At 46.2% G+C, this 21,765-nt stretch overlaps 2 protein-coding genes across 4 annotated transcripts in view; one reads left to right on the top strand and one right to left on the bottom strand.

Moving 5' to 3' along the window:
- Positions 1 to 102: 102 nt before the first annotated feature.
- On the bottom strand, positions 103 to 16,172 carry LOC311367377 (protein mono-ADP-ribosyltransferase PARP12). The gene is made up of 12 exons (XM_084486205.1): positions 15,821 to 16,172; positions 15,216 to 15,354; positions 13,080 to 13,551; positions 12,410 to 12,463; positions 12,159 to 12,285; positions 11,082 to 11,250; positions 9,617 to 9,716; positions 9,045 to 9,141; positions 8,240 to 8,324; positions 7,793 to 7,923; positions 7,309 to 7,460; positions 103 to 3,055 (listed from the first exon to the last, which is right to left on the bottom strand). Exons 1-12 carry the CDS (start codon positions 16,105 to 16,107, stop codon positions 2,532 to 2,534), a joined length of 2,337 nt encoding a protein of 778 aa, XP_084342331.1. The 5' UTR covers positions 16,108 to 16,172; the 3' UTR covers positions 103 to 2,531.
- Positions 16,173 to 18,687: 2,515 nt separating this feature from the next.
- etv6 (ETS variant transcription factor 6) overlaps positions 18,688 to 21,765 on the top strand; it is an 18,663-nt gene continuing 15,585 nt past the window's right edge. Inside the window, exons 1-2 of one of the 3 annotated variants that reach the window (XM_084486785.1) lie at positions 18,688 to 19,035; positions 20,546 to 20,672. In XM_084486785.1, the coding sequence (XP_084342911.1) occupies positions 19,003 to 19,035; positions 20,546 to 20,672 (160 nt within the window). In that variant the 5' untranslated portion in view covers positions 18,688 to 19,002. Of the gene's footprint in view, positions 19,036 to 20,414; positions 20,673 to 21,765 lie in introns of those variants that run through there. The other 2 variants (XM_084486784.1, XM_084486783.1) reach the window with 2 other exon arrangements.

Raw genomic sequence — 21,765 nt, 5'->3', positions numbered from 1 at the left:
CCCGATGGCGATTTTTTTTTTGCGCCAATGAAAAGCCGTCTCTGCTTGATAGACAGCAAAAAGTTTGCGAGCTTACGTTGACTTCAACTTGGCCGGCGCCGCTGACCTGAAGAAGGGCTTTATTTAGAATGACCAATAACTAGCGTAGCCCAAAACGTTCAGACGCATTTAAATGGTTGCTGGCAGTTGCAAGTACGGTCCATCACATAATTAAACGAGGATAAACGCTATGTATTTTTGTTGATTTATTTCGTATGTATAATAGTTTATTCAAAGTTGGCAGATATATTCGAGTGAATATTTCATGGAGGGGCGGCGCCCTAGCGCCGTCTATTGACCAGCCGCCACTGAATTACACACACACACATATATATATATACACACACACACACAAACACACACATATATATATACACATTTTATTAATTAATTATATATTAATTATAAAACGGGTGGCTTAAATCAAGCGATCTGATTGGTTCCCAACTGTTGTATGAGCATATACACACAGCTATGACACCCGTTCAGGTTACAGAGTTCAGTATCACTCCGCGCCTAACTTGAACTGTTGTTTATTTATATATAAAAGCAATAGCACAGTTCACTGAAGCCTAAAAAATATGCTGATTGATGGATAGGGTGGAAGTGTTGTACAGCAATAGGCACACAGTGAGTGAACTCGATAGTAGGCTAAATTGCTGGCGAACTGAGCTACCGTCTCTAGCCTAGCCTGCTCTCTGACGCTACAGTGTGTTGCATAGCAACCGCCGTACACTTTTCAGGCAGCCAGGAGGGACTACTTTTTTGTATTCGTTAAAAAAAAATGCTTTTCCGACCTTCTCGCTTTTTCAAAATTGAGTGTCTATGACTTTCAAATCGCAATACTTACGTAACCGTTTCATAAAAGCAATAGATCACTTCAATCAGTGAAATGTTCTCATTATACCACCGTTAAGGGGATCGCCGTCCCGACGCGCAACGTGCCTTAACTGTGGTATAATGAACACATTCCACAGCCTGTCGTGATCTACTGCTTAATATATCGATCAACGTTGAAAAGCTCGAATGGGGCAGCTAGGGGCAGACTGTGACGTAAAACGTTGAAAAAAGCCTAAAAAAAACCTGACCTGCCACACCACAGGCGCCTTGCCACACCACAGGCGATTACAAAATCTATCACAGCTTGTTCTTTCACGATTACACACATTGCAGTAAATCAATGAAATGTTTTAACCCATCAAACCCAACCGTTATTTCAAGGTAATTAAACGCAATCGTGACCACAGACATAGATGTAGTCGTTTGTGTTAGCGGTGGCTCGTTCGCGAACGAATCAGTTCGAACGAACGACTCTTTAAAACGAACAAACCGACCTGATTCGCCGCTCTCGTTCGTCGTCGTTCATCTCGTTCGTTCTCCCGAGACTCGACTCCCAGCTCCACCCACTAGTCGCTGACTCGCGAGTCGCCGTTCGTTCACTGACGGTGTTTAGCGGTGAAGACTCGAGGACTGAGAAGTCAGGAGAGTCAGCCGGGCAACAATATCCCGATTCCGAACATGAAGCGCTCCTCAGCTAAAAGGAACTTAGTTAATGTTGTGTTGATTGATGACCGTTTGCACCATTGCACGATCGTGATTCGTTTGAGAATGAGAACGAGGGAGGAGCCGAGTCTGACCGACTCGGCATTCGCGAACGTGCATTCGCGATTCGTTTGAACGAGAACGAGGGAGGAGCCGAGTCTGACCGACTCGGCATTCGCGAACGTGCATTCGCGATTCGTTTGAACGAGAACGAGGGAGGAGCCGAGTCTGACCGACTCAGTGACTGAGAATCATGAGTCACCGCTACCGGAAATGCGAACGAACGAGCGAACGAATGAACGACTCTTCTTGGCGAACTGACCAACGCAAACTGATTCATTCAAACAAATCATGAAATCCACCACTAGTTCGTGTGTAGTTGCTGCCCTCTGCTGGCCACAGGTCGGTACAGACATTTCAAATGTTTTATTTACACTCGTGATGACGTCCTCTCCCTGACGTGTGGACGTGTTCGGAGTGAATGCTTGATCAAGGCCAGTTGTGGTTTCCAGCAACTTGAAAAATCAAACAACTGGGCAATCAAACTCATGTTCTCATAGCAACTCAAATGTCAATCAACTCTCACGGTTACCATAAAGCATTTCTCTGTGTATATTGCATAATTTTAATGTAATCAATACATATTATTATTATTATACCTCAGGCTTTTCAGATTAGACCTCATGTTGAACGACGAGTCGAGACCCAAAGCCCCTCTACAGAACCACCGCCCTTTCACGACCCAAAGGTAGAACTAAAACCAAAACAGATTCAAAGTCCCCCAGGGGCGTGTCTCCATGACTCCCGACGCACCACGAGTTGACTCAGCAAAACACGCCGGGGATGCGACCCCCCCCCCCCCCCCCATGAGGCCTGCTGCGCCCCAATCCACTGCCCTAACAAACGCCACCAGCTCCAGCTCCACCTTCACCGCCCTGCCCCGCTCCGCTCTAGCTCACCACACACGAGTCCTTCGGCTTTGGCTTCGGGCTAGGGTAGGTCGGGGGCGGGGGGCTGTGTCTGGAGGGCGAGGGACGGACAAAGTGCTGTGGCGGAGGCACGACGTTCCAGGACCTGATAGTGTCGGTGTACACCGGCGCGGGCGTGGCCCGGGGCGCAGGCGTGGCTCTGACCGCGGGCGTGGGCTTCATTACCGGCGCGGCGGCGGCGGCGGTGGTGGCCTGGATCCAGGACGTCCAGTCGTCCACGTCGGACGCCTTCTCCTTGTACGTGAGCAGGAACTCCGGGTAGATCTGAGGCCGGTCGAAGACGACAAAGATGGAGGGCGCGCGGATGTCGTCGGCGCAGCTGTCGTAGAAGAGGGTGTCCCCTCCGTCCTTGGAGGGCGGGCGGACGTAGCTGGACGAGCCCCGGGTGTGGTGGCCCACCAGCACCCGGGACACGAACATGGAGCGGACCGGTGTGTTCCCGCTGTAGTTGTGGGAGTAGCTGGCGTCCCGGGCGAAGTAACTCCCTGGGGACGGGGAGAGAGGGGAGGAGAGGGGAGGAGAGGAGGGGAGAGGAGAGGGGAGGAGAGGAGGAGATAGGTGAGAGAAGAGGAGGGGAGAGAAGAGGAGAGGAGAGAAGGAGAGAGGAAGGAATATATATATATGGAAGATTACATATCTTTTATATATAATCTGGACAGCAGGCAAGCACCAGTTTCTGTTCCAATAGACTCTTATAGACTCTATTTTTTCTCTTTGGATCCCCCAATGCGTTCATCAAAGCCTCTGCAGAATGTGACATATACAATACTGAAATGTGCCTGCACGCATACTGAGCTATGCAACTGCACCGTAAACGAAACTTAACGTTGACAGTGACTCTGTGAAATCCTTGCAGCGTCGCACAATGTTTTAGACGGGAGAACTCATGCTGCCACTGGCAAGTTTCGATTTTTCAGTCGTCTACTTGCACTCAATACATGGCTTTCCAGAGTCTGCAATGAAAGAGGAAGGGGCTTTATTGACAATTTCAACTTGTTCTGGGGGCGCAAATACCTTTTCAGAGCAGATGGCCTACATCCAAATAGGTTAGGCTCAAAACTGTTAGGGGACAATCTTCTCTTCTCACTCTCCGACAAATCTACCCTGCCACGGTCCGACACACAGGCCACAGTCAGAGCACAGGTTGAGAAGAAGCGAGACTACAGCCTCCCCCACACATCTACTGTGCCACTATCTGACACACAGATAGCAGACAGACCACAGACCTTGAAGAGAGACAACAGCCCGCCCAACGCCATCGACACCATGCCTTCCCCCATCGCAGATGCTGGCTTGGCGAGGAACGGCCACGCCCCTCCTCTGCACTCCCCCATCGACGATGACCTCCAGCCTAATCTCTCCCATAGCCACAACAACAACTCCAGCTCCACTGTCTTCTCCCTTTATGATTTTCCAGATGAACGTAAGAAACTGAAAAATGTTGGCATCAAACTTGCATCTGTGTCAACGATACCATTGCCACGTCATTGCCACAGGCTGATAACACCCAAGCAGAGGGTGCCCCAGCCCGCCCCCTGTACTGATAGTAGTCCTGATTATTATTGAGACAAAAAAGGGTTCAGCCGTAGACACAGTATGAAGGAAGTTTCGCATAATCTGCTGAACCCAAGGTTGCCTATGTCAAAACATGGCAACTTTTGCATTCCTGCTGTAACCACTAAGAGAGTAAACAAAGGGAAACTGAGACGCACTGCTAACCTCGCAAATCTCATACCTATTCCCTCCAAACCAAAATAAACCTTAAAGCCTATCAATGACACCATCAGGATGGGTCTACTTAATGTTAGGTCTCTTAATAACAAATATTTTTTAGTTAATGATTTTATTACCACTTCTCAACTGGATTTTATGTTTTTAACTGAAACATGGCTAGAACAAAATAACAGTGCAACAGTTCTTATAGAGACAGCTCCTCCCAACTATAACTTATTTGATGTATGTAGATCTGGAAAAAGAGGTGGAGGGGTTGCTGCTATATTTAAAAATGTATTTCAGGGGAAACAGATTTTGGTGATTTTCCATAATTCGAATACCTTTGTGCTATATTGAAATGTTCCCCCAGAGTTCTCCTATTAATTATTTACAGGCCACCCACATACTCTGCAAATTTCTTCGATGACTTTACAGAATTATAAAGTCTTTCTAGTTATAACTGGTGACTTAAATTTTCATACTGATGATTTTAATGATAAGTGTGCAAAAAAACTTTTTTTTACCATTTTGGACACATTTGAAATGTCTAAACATGTGAAAGAGGCTACTCATTGTAAGGGGCACACTCTAGACCTGGTTATCACAAAGGGTCTCAATGTTTCAGATCTCTCTGTGACTGATCCTTCACTGTCGGACCACTTCTGTGTTTTCTTTAATATATGTATATTTTATTCCCGACATACAGACAAAATCAAATACTGTCAAAAAACGGTATATCAATGAACATTCTAATGTACTTTTTAAAAAGGCCATCTCCTTGCTACCACCTCTCAACCCATGTTCTGCTGATGATCTTTTAGAAAACTTTAATTTGAAAATTTTGAAAGTCATAGATGTTGGAAAGTCATAGATGCACCTTATAAGGTTAAAACGATTTCTGGAAAGCAAAAGGCACCCTGGAGAAAAGCTGCTTTTCCCAGAAAAAATAATGCAGGAAGGTTGAACGCATATGGCGTAAAAAACAAAACTTCATATTCACCATGACATCTATAAAGAGAGCCTCCGTGCCTACAATTTACTTAAAAACTTAAAAAGTGCTAGAGAAACATTTTTCTCCAATATCATTAAAACCAATACTAATAATGCCAAAACCCTATTTGCAACTGTTGACATACTGACCAAGCCCCCAACACAAATTCCACCTGACCTTCATTCCACTCAGAAATGCAATGAGTTTGCAGCATTTTATAGTGATAAAATTGAAGGCATCAGACGCGCCATCAATGTCTCCACTTTAAACAAAAATGTTGGACTACCACCCTATTCAGGCAAAAGTAACGTGGCAATGACATGCTTTAATGTCGTAGACTCTAAAACTCTTGTGGAAACTATGACACAACTAAAGCCATCCACCTGTTGCCTTGATACTTTACCTACCAACCTCTTTAAGAATTTTTTTGACTGCCTAGCAATAGACATTGCAAATAGTTAACAACTCTCTCTACTCAGGCAATTTCCCAAAAGCCTTAAAAACTGCAGTTATTAAACCCCTTTTAAAAAAGCTGAGCCAAGATGCCTCTATTATTAACAACTACAGACCAATATCAAATCTACCCTTCGTAAGTAAAATCATTGAGAAGTGACTTCCTGGCATCAACTGGTTGCTATGACACCTTCCAATCCGGATTTCGACCCCTTCACAGCACCGAGACCACCCTTATTAAATTTGTAAACAACATCCGTCTTAACACAGACTCTGGCAAAATCTCAATACTAATGCTACTAGACCTCAGTGCTGCATTCGACACTGTAGACCATACAATACTTTTGGACAGATTAGAAAACTGGGTGGGGCTTTCAGGCACAGTCTTAAATTGGTTTAGGTCCTACCTACAAAATAGGAACCAACAAACATGACATGTGGAGTCCCACAAGGTTCAATCTTAAGACCCTCTCTATTCAACATCTACATGCTTCCACTAGGGCAAATCATGCAAAATAACAATATTGACCATCATTGCTATGCTGATGACATGCAAATCTATGTATTGCTATCACCAAATGACTATCAGCCCATATATCTGTTGTGCCAGTGCATTGAGCAAGTCAAAGACTGGATGTGCCAAAATTTCCTTCAACTAAATGAGGACAAAACCAAGATAATTGTATTTGGTGCTAAAACCGAAAGGCTTAAAGTAACCCAACACCTTCACTCTCTGTCCCTGAAAACCTCAATCAAAGCCAGAAATCTATCTATCTAAAGCCAGTATCATGGATTCAGATTTACATTTCGACAGTCACATCAAATCAGTTGCAAAATCTGCATATTATCACCTTAAAAACGTAGCAAGACTTACAAAAACTTGTACATGCCTTTATCACTAGCAAGCTTGATTACGGCAATGGTCTCCTTACAGGTCTCCCAAAAAAACCTCTAAGGCAACTACAGCTTGTTCAGAATGCTGCTGCTAGAGTTCTAACAAAGACCAAAATTTTTTAACATATTACACCAATTCTTAAATCGCTACATTGGCTCCCTGTATGTCAGAGAATTGATTTTAAAATCATGTTGCTAACCTATAAATCCCTACATGGTTTAGGGCCAAAATATTTAACTGATATGCTTCCACTACATAAGCCTTCTAGACCACTAAGATCTTCTGAGACCAATCTGTTAATTATCCCCAGAGTCAACACGAAACATGGGGAAGCAGGATGTAGTTACTATGCAACAAATAGCTGGAATAATCTCCTTTAGGTCGGGTCGGAGTCCCGACGTGGGTAAGGACCAAGTTCCATTAGGTCGGGTTGGAGTCCTGACGTGGGTATCAGAGACTGTTGATCTTAAATATATTGCACTTTCTAAAATGCTTTTTCTCTTCTTTGCCTTTATTTTCTATCTATTTTACTTTTTTTTACTTTATTTTATTGTATGACAATGTTTATATGTGAAGCACTTTGAGTCTATATATAGTGCTATAGTGCTATATAAATAAAGTTGCCTTGCCTTATCGTACACCCTGCACCTTTAGGCCCTACAGCGGTGTCGTAGCGGTCAGCTCACCCTTGCCGTAGGCGGTCCCGTGGGTGCCGCAGATCCTCCAGTCAAAGTTCTTGCAGCAGATGGCATCGATGAACTTGGAGTCGGTGCCGTGGAACAGCTTCCTCTCGGCTACGCACCGCCCGCCGTTCTGCTTCCTCATTTGCTCCCTCTGCCTTTTAAAAATAAATAATGAGATGGTTCAAATGAAGGTTGATCATTATAAGCGTTATCGTTATAAAGATAAGACAACGTTATAACGTAAGATAACGTAATAAAAGTGTTATCAAATCGATAAGGCTTGATGATCAAATATTTGTGTTTAATGATTTTAAAAAATCGTCATTTGAACCATTTAAAAAAAACTATATATTTTTATATATATATACACATTAAAATGACGTAATTTTTGATCATCATAAGCGTTATCCTTGTTAGTCGAACAGTGTGCTGTGTTCCATTTCCCTTGTGTCGGCCACTTTACGGCTTCTCGGACCGAGCGACATACAACTGAAAGTGGTCCCACAGACTCTTGTTCTGGATCCTCTCGATCTTCACGATGTCAAAGTCGGTCATGGTCTGACGAAACAGCGTCTCCACCTCCTTGTATTCTTCGGACGAATCCTGCAGCAGAACTTTCTACCAGAGACGGAGGAGAAGGGTCTTAATTTACCTTTGAGAACAGTTAGAACAACCCAAAGGTGTATATCATGAGACTCGTGATATACATATATAAATAATATTTAGCTACTTTTTAAATACATCCTAACTTTATTTATCATCAGGATGTCATCACCATCAACACTGGTTATGTTAACATCATCTTCCTAATAATGAATATAATATTTCTAATAACACATGAAATTTATGATCTCAAACTAAAATATGAAATGTAAGTAATGTTGTTGCTTGTAACCCTTCTTATAATTATAATTATAATTATAATTATCATTACCTTGTGTCCAGTCTCAGGAACCTGGGTCTTGTCCCAGTGTCTTGGCAAACCTTGGAAATTTGTTGGACCATTTGGAGGCCTTTTACTGAAATAGAAAAACAATAATAACTTTACTTGAAGCGTAATAGAAAGCACCCGTTCTGTGTGTGGTTTATTAGGCAGCTGTCCAAAGTGCCTGATGTAAAAGCAGGGCTGTCTCTCACTGAAAAAGGAGGGTCAATATTAGCATAGAGGTGTGACGGCAGAGACGGCGATACAACGTCGCCAGTCAGCGGTGCTGTCTGAGGTCGTACAATCGTCTGTACATGGACATTTTCATACAGTAGGAATGGAACATTTCCCAAAGCTTCCTGGTCATAAAGCAGGAAAAGCGATAGTGATAGGATTCATCAGGGTTGGGCCTGGGTTTGGGTGTGCGTGAAGGGGGCTGATTCATGCTTTTTTTATATTGTCTAGTACAGTGGTTCTGAAATGGGGGTACGCGTACCCCTTAGGGGTACTTTGAGGTACCGCAGTGCGTACTCAGCGAAAGTAAACTTAATTTTTTTTCGAACCTGAGCAACTTTAAATTCTGAAGTGGTCTAAACGTTACCCTTTTAATGTTCATGTTTACACTTAAATGCACATACATTATATATGTATTTATGTGTGTTTTGTGCTGGTGAAGGGGGTACTCAGCTGAAAAAATATCTTAGAGTTGGGTACACTACTAGAAAAGGTTTGAGTCTCTGGTGTAGTGGGACCAAGACAGTTGACTTTTCTAAAAGCTAATATAGAGACAGTCCGTCCTCTGGGTGGAACTCACCTCGTCCTGATGACCTGCACGTCGGCGGAGGACTGGAAGAGGGGCCTTCGCCTCACCACCCTCTTGGTGCCGTATCTCTTATTGGTCTGGATCATGTCTGGAAGATGCAAAGGAATACACATGTTATGATGCTACGTTTCCATGTAGTCATCCAGCAGACGCTGTCTGGAGCGACTCACAGAGAGTTCACATGACACATCATTATAGAACAAAGACACAGTTCTCTGCTTGTTCAAGGGTCGGTTGTTGGCTGGTAACCGGAAGGTTGCAAGTTCGATCCCCTAGCTGAGTGTTGAGGTGTCCATGAGCAAGACGCCTCACCCTAACCTCTCCTGACGAGTGTGTGTATGAACGGTTGTGATAACAGGGCTATGGATAACAGAGTCTGCTGTGTAAATGTAATGAACTTGGGGTGTGAACCCGCAATCTTTTCGGTCCCAGGGGTTGAAACCCCCCTAGCCACGACGTCACCATTGTATGACAAATGATACCAGCTCATGGGGGGGTACAGCGATGAGTGGGGGGGGGGGGGGGTGGGGGGGGGGGGGGGAGTGTAGTGACGGTGGCCTCACCCTGGAGGCTGAGCGTGTAGGCCTGGGACCCTGCGGTGAACTCCACCACCTCCTGGGGGTTGTTCTGGAACTTCTGCTCCAGCTCTGTGCTGCTATTGGTCTGGAGTGATCGAATTAACACACACACACACACACACACTTCCTTAATTTAGAAGACAGTTTTGTTCATTTTTGAATTGTAAAATAAATAAAATAATTTTTTGAAGTTGCAGGTTTTTGAAATTATTGGAAGCAAGTCGAGCTGACCTTGCCTGCTGTACCCACAGCCCAAAATAAAGAACAGCCGAGATAATATCCTTAATTCAAACATTCCGTTTAATTTGGCCTCAATTGGTATACGGATGTGAACTTTAAATGAACATGAGGAACGGGGATTTCTAAAGGTTACTGTACAGTGGCGGAGACTGCAGGAAACATCACTACGGTAGAGCTAAGAAGGTTCTACGAGCACTTCAGACCAACCTTACCAACGAACGACGTACGAAAGAGATTCGTAGCAAAGAACGTTTTGAAACACGCGAAATGTTGAGGTAGAACTTAAAGAAGAGGTTACGAATACCGGTGCTTTTGCGCATGGTAAGGCTATGTGTGCGGTGCGCCAACTTTTTTATGAGATAGAGAGAGCCCCTTAAAGATGAAAAGATAATTCGAACCCTTCGCCGGCAATTTAGCCTACTATCGAGTTCACTCACCATGTGCCTGATGCTTTACAACATTTCCACCCTCTCCATCAATCAACATATTTTTAGGCTTCAGTGAACTATGCTGTTGCTTTTATAAATAAATAAACAGTTAAAGTTAGGCGCGGCGTGATACGGAACTCTCCAAACTGATTGGACGTCATAGCAGTTATGTATATGCCCATTATACAACAGTTAAGAACCAATCAGATCGCTTGATTTAAACCAACCATTTTATAATAATACATATTCGAATATATTAGAATATTAATATTAATAAACAAACAAACTTCGAATATTATTTTTGGGCAAAAGTCAAAGCCCTACTGTCAAGGAAAGTGGATTTTTTCACGTCTTTCGTATCACTCCGCAAGTAGTCCGGTAACTTATCAACCCCAGCGGATTGGGTTGCTAAGCGACGTCAAGCGAGCTATTCAAGCGACTATTTCTCTGCTGATCAACACTAGGAATGGTAATTGTACAAAGACACACCGTATGAAGTTATTTTTTCGTTTTGGCAAGTAGGCGTGTAATAAGTGGGATGATGGAAAGAATGTCGCCGGTCATTATCTAAAATAAGCCCCTTCAGGGCGAAGCAAGATGCCTCCGCTTCACAGGGCTTATTTCCCGATAATGACCTATACATTATCCCTTACATAATTGATGGCATATTTTGACTCTCCCGCCAATTATATACCCTATAAACCGCAAATTAATATCGGCTGGTTTATTGCGTCTGCGGATGTGAGCCGATACAGCCGATTCTGCGATGGTGCTGAACTCACCGGTGAATCGTACTGGTTCCAGTTCCCATGCTCGTCCTCCCAGTACCAGAGCCACTCGGTGGTGAGCATGAAGGTGGGCTGGAGGACCGAGGAGGCGGAGGAGAGACGCCTGACCTTCTGGAGTCCACGGGTCATGGTGTCAAAGCACACCGGCTCTACATCCACCGTGCTGCAGGAAACATCCAACGCAGTCTCACTCAGAGTTCGTCAAAAATGGTCGACGCCTGGTCAGGGGCTTTTGGCGTTAACGGCTGACGCAAAGGGTGTCCCTGCGTCTTCATTTGACGCAGGGGGTTTTCAACTCATTACAATGTAATCCCTCCACGGCGAACAGTGATAAGACTGTAACCCTTACCCTAACCCTAACCACTACTACCCTAAGCCTAACCACTACGACCCTCACCCTAACCACTACTACCCTAACCCTAACCACTACTACCCTAACCCTAAAAGGCGGTACTTGACCTGACAATCCTACGAAAAAATTACAAACCCCCTGCGTCGAATGAAGACGCACAAAGCCCCTGGCGTCGATTTTTGATGAACTCGTAGAGTGAAAATGAGTTGAAACATCACACACCGATGTGGGTTTGTGGTTTTAGAGTAGAGATGTTCCGATCAGCATTTTTGGGGCCGATCACCAAAATCATGATCTGCCGATTGCCGATCACAGAATGGCAGGGGAATGGGAATCTTCCATATCTTTTATATATAATCTGGATACACGGCAAGCACCAGTTTCTGTTCCAATAGACTCTTTATTTTTTCTCTTTGGATCCCCCGTGACTGAAACATGTTGCTCAATGCGTTCATCCAGTGATCGGCTTTTTTGATGGGGTTCTCCGATCATCCTATTTTTAGCCAATTCATGATCGGCATTCGATCAATCAGAGCATCTCTGTCAACAGGAGCAAACTGAGGTTTCAAACTGAGACGGTAAACACAGAAGGCTCATTTAAACAAAAAGGGTTTGAAACTGGTATTAAACCGAGTAGGCTCATTTAAACAAAAGAGTTTCAAACTGGGACGTAAACGGAGTAGGCTTATTTCAACAGCACCTTCAGTTGTTCCAGTCACCTGTATGTCTTTTTGGGGTTACAGTAATCCTCTTCTATCTTCTCTGAGCTGTCCAGCACCGTCCACTGTTGGCCCTCCAGAACCTCCCAGCTGTAAGGCAGCCTATAATGGACTCGGAAACACTTTTCTGAAGAAGACACAGAGGAACAATTGATTACTTATTGATGACTCATGAGGCGAACAACAGGTCATCTCTGGTGCTCTGGTGGCATCAGGTTCGAACGTGGTTTTCTATGCGATTTTGAACTCACCTACGCCGTGGATACAGTTGCCTTTGAGGAAGAACAGGCAAATCTCGGTTTTTTCTAAAAGACAAAACAAACAATGAACAACTGTTTGCAGATCCATGGACGAGCACTTCCATGGAAGGTTTAAAATGGGTTTTAAAATATGTTCTCCAGACATCGTGTTGCACTTAAAACATCATAATATATTACATTTATGACACTGTGTTGTATTTCAAATCATATTTAGTCGTTGTTGTTTTGAAATGCAGATATATCAATGGACTGCAATTAATAATAATAATAATTAATTGAATTTATATAGCGCTTTTCTAGACACTCAAAGCGCTTTACAGTGAAGGGGGGACCTCACTAACCACCACCAATGTGTAGCACCCACTTGCACCCAATTATACAACATTCACCGGTTCATGCACACATTCACACACTAACTCCGGAGTCAACCACGCAAGCAAACAGCCAGCTCGTCAGGAGCGGTCAGGGTGAGGTGTCTCACTCAGGGACACCTCGACACTCAGCTAGGAGCCGGGGATCGAACTAGCAACCTTCCGGTTACCAGCCAACCCGCTCTACCTCCTGAGCCACATGCCACCAATGTGCTGAAGCTGACTCACTCTCTTACAGAAACACGTAGGGGAAAACAAATGTAAACATCAAATAAACGTTCTGGCTTTACCTCGTGGCGGTCTCCTCCTTGCACCACCGCCACCTCCACCTCCTGGAGCTCCAGCTCCACCAGTAGCACCAGCACCACCAGAAGCACCAGGAGCAGCAGCCCAACCAGTAACACTACCAGTGACAACAGCTCCACCAGTAGCACCAGCAGCAGCAGCCCAACCAGTAACACTACCAGCTCCATCAGTAGCACCAGCAGCACCAGCAGCACCAGCAGCAGGGACCTGGTTGGTCTTTCCTGCCTGCTTGGCCTTGTGCTCGATGCTACTCAGGACCTTCTTGTTGATGTACAGGGGCTTCATGGACGCCATGAGGGCGTTGGGGATGCGGCTCTTCTGCAGCACCTCGAGCGGCTGGGGCTCGTAGAAGTCGTGGGCCCGCGGGCAGCTGCAGTGGCGACGCAGGTAGTTTTCACAGATGTGGATCCGTGTGCAGCTCCCCTGGCATTCGGCGTTGTTGTAGTCGTAGCACACCTGTCGTGTTTTTTTTAAATTATTATTGTTATTTTGTACACTGAAATCCGCATGGCAAGGCCATGGTGATCTACGTAGTAAAACTTTTATTTTATTAATTAAATAAAGACATTTTAAAGAATTTAAAAAAAAAATCGGAATTCTATTTTTTTTTTTTTATATAAATTTTCAGACTTGTATTCCAAAATAAAATGTGATTTAACTATTGGTAAGGTTCGCTCACAAAATTTAAGTTAAAGTGTATTTTGAGCGACAGAATCATATCAACCCTCTATTCACACTTTGCACGTGACGTCACAACGACTGATGGCTGGCGGGCAAGAACTCCAGCGATGAAACCTAGTAACCTAATCAGGACGTCGCCAGTTTTACCACACGAACGGTCATTAGGTTCCTCTCAGTCCAAATACCGCCATGTTGGAAAGATTAGTTCAACAGGAGCATTTGTGCCAGGCATACACACGGCAAACTGACAAATTAGACATATATTTTTGTACGGAATCTCCCTGCTTCTGAAATGCGCGAACATCTCCGCCCAGCGCTCATTCCACTGTGCAGATTAAATCTCGCAGCATTCTGTAACAGCAACTGTGCGATCATCCCTGCCCTCACACATTGTTGAAATCATATGCTGGATGCTTTAACCTTTCAATGTGTTTTTTAGTGAATGATCGGGCTATAATAAGACCACATTGACTATGTAATCGCGGACAAAAGGGGACATTTCATAGTGGATGGTGGAATAGTAACATTCACCTTTGCTTTGATTATGAATATATTCCTGTTTTTCACCTCCCACACGACAGCGTTGTTAACCCATCCGTAGGCTTTCAATTTTTGTGCGGTATAAGGTGACGGATTCTCTATGAGATAAATGTAAATATCTCCAAACTCCAAGTCTGGTAGAGTCTTTGCCAGCTTCAAAGCAATGAATACATCAGCGGGTGCTGTGTATGGATCACAAGTTCTGAGTATGTTTATCTTCTCTTCATATCTAATTTTAACATTTTGTGACATATGGTCTAAATAGTTGATTGATTGATTGAAGTATCGGAAATCTGCAAGGCTGCAATTCCCCAGGTTGGCCGTTGTTCATCACCATTTTGCCAGTGTTTGTTGCCCTCCAGGTATCCATGGTAGTCACGTGACCGCAAAGTATGAATATGTTGCATACAGACAAAATGCAATACAAATACTAAAGCTAACGTTTACTTAAGCTTACAATGAACCCAACAACACGTTACATGACTGGAGGCGCTGAGCTACAGTGAACCCTTAACCCTGGGCGATATGGCTGAAAGACATATCACGATATAACTTGATCATATTGATCGATATCAATAACTATTGATAATTTCAATCACTAGGAATTACTATGCTGGATTTAAACACTTCTGTTTAACACTTCATATGACCGTCCACTATTCTTCATTGATAAATACTCCAATGTCGATACAACACTGAAAAACACTCAAATATTGTAAATAAGTATGGAACCGTGTTTGTGTCACAAACCCAGCTGCTAGATGCGGTGGTCCAGTCTCTTATCAATATATATTGAACATGTTTTATATTTATATTGATCAAAAGTCTATCACGATACGATCATTTATTGATTTATTGCCCAGGCCTACCCTCAATCCATCGCCGGATCACACACTTACTGCGGGGAGCAGGGCCATGTCGTTCTGCAGCATCAACACACATATCTCCCTCCTGTCCAGATCTTCCAAGCCGTGTGTTCTCAGAAGTCCGACGTTGTGTTCGGAGTGGAGGTCGTGGGAGAAGGAACACTCAGCCCGCCTGTAAAAAAAAATCCAACAAGTGGGGGGGGGGGGGGGGGAATTGACGAGAAAACGGTCAGGGAGTCGCACGCATTTGGAAAACATCACGGGGTCAAGGAAGGCCTACCACAAAACACAATTACAACTCACATGGTACCGCTTTAATCTCACACAGAGCACCTTTAACCCCACTGGGCAACGTCAACAGGGTGTGTTGACCATGTAAATATAAATATGTCTTGAATTATGTAAATATATAGATAGATGGATATAGATATGAGGTGCAGGTCACTCAACGGGAGTGGTGTATTGCGCAAACACCCAGATGTATTAAACAACAGATAGACCGTATACAACATAAATACAACATCGAAACAAGACGATCAGCCCTTCGATAACCGGACAACACACGCCCAGTCAGGGAAGGGGCCTCCCCACGCCAGGCCTTTAGGGCCCCGCCGGCATAATAGTAAATCTGCCCTCACCTTTTTCCAGGCACAAACTGGCACTCGCCGTACAGGTAGGTTTTACAGAGATGTAAACCGCTGCATCCAGGTCCAGCGCACACCAGCCTCCTGCACAGTCGGAGAGACGTCTTGGCGATCAGACGCTTCTCGCCATAGATTCCATTTGCGTTGGCGAACCGCTCTCGGTTACTGATGATCTCGTTCACCGTCGCGGCGTCACCGAACACACAGTTGGCCACCAGTTCTTCCCTGTTTGTGGATCCGAAATTCCCGCAGAGATATTTGACTATGGCCGATTCTGCCATTTCAACGCCCGGCTGTATTCACTGGCCTCTCACTCCAAGTTGAACGCGGCTGTGGACTCGGTGGGTCGCGGTTATTCACCGCAGCAGTCGGGATGAGTTTCCGTTTCATACGATTGGAAAACGAAACCTAAGTTTTTTCCGGGATGACCAAATAAGGAACACGCCTGTTGTAAACAAGGGTAACAAGCAGCACCGAACCATTGTATAATAGGCTGTTTTAGATCATATTAATTATTATCGATTATTTTTGTTCAGATCTATACTTTTTTTTATTTGTTATCAATTGTAGCAATACAATAAAGAACAACTTATATAGGGCTCTTCAAACCCCTTTGCAAACACAACTCATAGGTAAGTTGTAGGTAAACTGGATTATGAAAATCATACATCCCGGCATTATTTCCTTTTGTGACTATTTTCACTTTCTTGACGGGTGACAACTCTAGTAGACGCGTCTCTGTCTCTCCTATCGGCGGTACAGCGCTCTGGCGCCCTCTGGGGGCGGAGACGCACCACGCCCCTTAAAGGCCGAGTCGGGAAATGTGGTGCCACCGTGAGGGTGCAAGGGTCGGCGATAACCTCTCCTGCTCTCTTCGCCTCGCTCCGTGGCCGAACAGATCCCGATGGGGCAATTAAGCCCAGCGTGTGTCTCCAGATGGGGGGGGTGGACACGGCGGGCCAAACTGGTCACCTGTCGCTGTCAGTGAGGTGCGGAGGAGAGCTCTGACGGGGAAGTCTGTCTGTCCGGTCGCCACTAGCCTAGCGGTTGCCATAGAAACGTCCATCTTCGCACGACGCACACCCGAAGAGCGTCTTTAAATAGGTGACTGTGGAGGCGGGGGTGGGGGGGGAGTAACGATGTCATTGTTTGACTGGAGTTGTAACTAATAAGGAAATAAAACAAATGAAGGAGGCCACAAATTCAGTGCAAAGACGTTGACGGCGTGATTCTTTCGTTGCAACACCAGTTACACCAACCATCCTCTGCAGAAAAGGCGTTGGACGTTGCCCGGCCACTTCCCTTCATGTGCCGGCAGATTGAGTTACAGTGGGAATCTGACACCCTGATACACCCTCTCACACACACACGGGGGGTAATACCCCAACTAGAATAGCCCCTGTCCAAAGAGGAGCCACCCAGAGGACAAAGAGGTCGGTCAGCAGAGTACTATAGGGGTCTGCAGCTCTTGTGTACCAAGGCACTGGTACTAGACTCGTGTTCGCTTGTTGAGGGAAGTTTAGTTTAGTCTACCCGCCCCATGGTGCATGAAAAGACTAAAGGCCCCGACACACCAACCAGATTATCGGTGGTCGGACAGTCTGGCGAGCTCGGTGACCTGAGTCTGTTGGGTGTGTGTGCTGTGACCTGAGTCTGTTGGGTGTGTGCTGTGACCTGAGTCTGTTGGGTGTGTGTGCTGTGACCGGAGTCTGTTCAGTGTGTGCTGTGACCTGAGTCTGTTCTGTGTGACCTGAGTCTGTTGGGTGTGTGTGCTGTGACCTGAGTCTGTTGGGTGTGTGTGTGCTGTGACCTGAGTCTGTTGGGTGTGTGCTGTGACCTGAGTCTGTTCGGTGTGTGCTGTGCGATTGGCCGTCGTCAAAGCCGTCTGTGTTCTTTTCAGCCGATTGCACGTGTTGAATCCGACTGCCTTTTCTGCCGACGATCGGCAGACGGAATGGTGTGTCAGGGCCTTAAGACTAAGACGCGTCTCTGTGGAGAGGGTCTGTGGTAGTGTTGTACAGTCTCTCTCTCTTCCACTGTCTGTCCAGGTGTCCAGCGTGGATCTGTCCCAGGTTGTTGCTTGTGACAGCATCGTCTGGACAGCCTCTGTCTGGACTATAATCCTGCCTGGACGCAGTTTCATCACCCATGGGTCTCAGATCACACACACACACACCTGCGTACACACACACACACACACGCACGCACACGCACACGCACACGCACACACACACACACACACACACTGACTGACTGACTGACTGACTGACTGACTGACTGACTGACACACAGCAGTGCAGCTTGTATGGTGGGAGCTTCACACTGATCCGAGGCTCTGGTGTGGAGGGAGATGAGTGGAGAACGACGCACCCGATTGGCTGGCCTCCCCAGGGCGAAGATGAGATGAACTTTATTCTTCCTGGATCAGAAAAGACAGAAAAAACAACAGAAAAGAAAAGAAAAAAAATATATACACTTACAATAAGAATAACAAGACACTACAAATATACAACTCTAACAATACAATACAAAACAATAAGGTATAGAATAACAGAGGTAGTAATGTATACGCAAAATAAATAAATAAATCTTTCTATCTATCAATGATATATATATATATAGCCATCGTCTAAAAACAGAGTGCATCAACTCAATGAAACAACAACAACCCATCACAGTGAGATTAAAAGGCGCTCCCGACGGCTGCACTTCCCCCGCGGCCGCAGAGGGCGCTGCTGCGCCGTCCGACCGCTGCACAGCAGCGCAGCCGTCGTGCAACACGATCAGCGGTTTCCTGCTTCGGGTTTCCCTTTAAGGGGGCAAGGCTCGATGCTGGGAACTCACGTCATTTCGCCGTTTACACATCCAAATCAATGAGCTCGGCGAGATGTCCGTCGTTCACTCCTATCTTCCAGGAAGGGATTAACCAGCGCGCTGCCGAGATGTAGGGCCGACAAACACGGCGACCGACGCAGGGAGACAAAAGAAGTTTGTCCACGATCGGGTGATGGTGAAGTAGAGAATAACTTTTATTCCGAGGTGAAGCGGACCCACAGCCCCGCTGTAGAGCCGGGGGTCGGCGGGCCAGGGGGGGGGGGGGTTGTATTTTTTTCGGATAAGAGGGGAAAGCGTAAAAACCCGAAGTGGAAGAGCACAACTTCACGAGAGAGAGAGAGATGATGTCCGAATCCTCCTCGATCACGACCAAGGTAGTGCGTTTTAATCCGATCGCCCGATGTTGTGTTTAAAGCAGCGCCCCGTCCAGACCACTTGACTTCGTGGATTGATCACATACGTTGTTTTGTCATCTGTTGCTCGGGCTCGTTTCGGGACTCGGTTTCGCTGCGGGGTGAAGCTGGCGGATCCCCCGCTGTCGCCCACACGGTGTGGAGGACATGATCTGGTCACGATCACTGTGGTCATCCAAACACCCGGGATAGATGTCTCCAGGGGAGAGATCATCTGAGACGGGTTTTGTGGCGATGTTGTCCTCCTCGCAGGAAACTAAAGAGAGCGATTGTAAAAGCCTTCATTTAAATAACGCGGATAATCAAATCATGCGCTGTGGCGGTGTGCGTTTTAAAACCAATAAGCAAATGTGTTGATTGTGCAAATCAACATTAGTTATTGATGTGGTGGACTTTTTATGGAGGCGTTTGGGAAGGGTTTTTAGTGTTATCGATTTGGATCCACACGCAGCATGAACGATCACAGGGGTCTTCGGTTGTATTGTTTCATGGTGGGTCACTTCACCCATGCAACTTTTATCCCTGAATCGTGTGATCAGATACCTTCTTCTACGTCATCTTATCAACATTGATGCCACCGTCGAATTAAAGTGCCCCAAGTTTGGCCAGACATTGGAAGACAATGGCTTAGTCAAATACAACATGGCACTTTCTCTTCTGAAGTGAAAGTGAGATTTGGGAACCAGGTTCACCACGTTCCTGTAGGTTTTTGAACAGCAACAAATTAAATTGACCTGATGTCCGAAACTAGATCGATCACTGATTAGTGTGTGTGTGTGTGAGACTCCACTCAGTTCAGGTCATGTCCGTATTGTGACAAGCCACACACACTATGTCAATACTTTACTACATCCCAGCAGAGTACAGCAGAAAAGCACGACTTACACTCCTCCTCCTATGAGGACCAGCAGATGTTTCATCAAAGTGACCTGCGGTGCACTGAGACACACGTCACAGAACACCAGTATCTTCTCCAAGAACGTCTCTACACACCTTTAACTACCGACAGCGGGGCTTGAACCCAGAACCTTTCCACCATCCTGCCCCCACGATGATGATGATGATGATTAACGTGTACATTCGGGGGGATTTTGCTGACGCTTTTATCCAAGGCGACGTCCAACCGTTCATGCACACATTCACACGCCGACGGCGGAGTCGACCACGCCGGGCGACAGCCAGCTGGTCCGCGGGCAGTCAGGGTTAGAGGGCGTCTCGCTCAGGGGACACCTCGACACTCCGCTGGGAGGAGCCGGGGGATCGAACTAGCAACCTTCCGGTTACCAGCAGCTCAACCTGCTCTTCCTCCTGAGCCACTGTGGCCCCCGTTCCACCACCCTGCTCCCATGACGATGATGATGATGATGATGATGTGTCTATGCATGCGTGTGTGCGTGCGTGTGTGTGTGTCTGTGCGGTGGATCCTAGTGAGGCATGCCCTGTGTCCTCCCTGTGTGTGTGTCCGCAGCAGGAGAGAAGTTCCTTCAGCCCGGCGGCCAGCCCCCAGCCCAACTCCACCTCCTCCCCCGTCCATGCCCCCGCCGCCCGGCCCGCCAGCCGCATGGAGGAGGACCCGGCCCGGCTGCCCACGCACCTCCGTGAGTCACTCACACACACACACACACACATGGATGAACACACACACACACACACACACACGGATGAACACACACACCCACACCCACACGGATGAACACACACACGGATGAACCCACACACACACACGTATGAACACACACACACACACACAGATGAACACACACACACACACACACACACACACACACGGATGAACCCACACCCACACGTATGAACACACACACACACAGATGAACACACACCCACACTTGTAGCTGTGAACACACACACACACAAACATGGGTATTCACGCAGGCACACGTACCTGCACACACACACGCACGTACTCACGCACGTACTCACGCATACATACACGCTGACACACACACACACGCACATGTTGACACACACACACACGTACATGCTGACACACACACACACGTACATGCTGACACACGCACGTACATGCTGACACACACACACACACGTACACACACGCACCTCAGACACTTGCAGACACAGGCGCTGACCCGTACGTACACACTGACGCAAACACACGTACACGTGACACACAGGCATGCACACACATACACACTGACAGAAACACACACACATACACGCTGAAAACACACACACGCTGACACACACACTCCTAGACCAGTGGCGGGAGGAGGTCCAGAGAGAAAGAGAATCGGTGGGTTTTGTCTTGTTCAGAATGACGTCAGTAATCCCTAAACTCGGCACGCACTAAAAATAAAACCTTGATGAGAACCAATCGGGACACACACACACACACACACACACACACACACACACACACACACACACACACACACACACACACACACACACACACACACACACACACACACACACACACGGTTGGTTGAATATTAACACAACGCGGGCAGTGGACGGCTCATGCGTTGCATCTGGAGTGCAGAGGTGTTCAGCCATATTGAGGGCTCGCTGGCGCTGTGTTTGTACAGTAGAGCGCTCCGCTCCTCCACCGCCCACTGTCACTGGACTGGGGCCGTATCGCCGGTATCAAAGAGGCAGTAGAGGGCTGGTACATCGCGGCGCAACCATTTTGTTAGCTTCTGTTTTGGTAGG

The sequence above is a fragment of the Micromesistius poutassou genome (assembly GCF_964030765.1).
Source record: "Micromesistius poutassou genome assembly, chromosome: 22".
Taxonomy (NCBI): Eukaryota; Metazoa; Chordata; class Actinopteri; order Gadiformes; family Gadidae; genus Micromesistius; species Micromesistius poutassou.
This window is presented reverse-complemented; position numbering and strand designations above follow the sequence as displayed.

Excerpts from the sequence above, each read along its gene's own strand:
- LOC311367377 (XM_084486205.1), bottom strand. The coding sequence starts at position 16,107 with ATGGCAGAATCGGCCATAGTCAAATATCTCTGCGGGAATTTCGGATCC. Across the intron at positions 9,717-11,081 it reads GGAACCAGTACGATTCACCG|ACCAATAGCAGCACAGAGCT; the intron begins GTGAGTTCAGCA and ends CGATCACTCCAG. Across the intron at positions 9,142-9,616 it reads CTACACGCTCAGCCTCCAGG|ACATGATCCAGACCAATAAG; the intron begins GTGAGGCCACCG and ends TGCATCTTCCAG.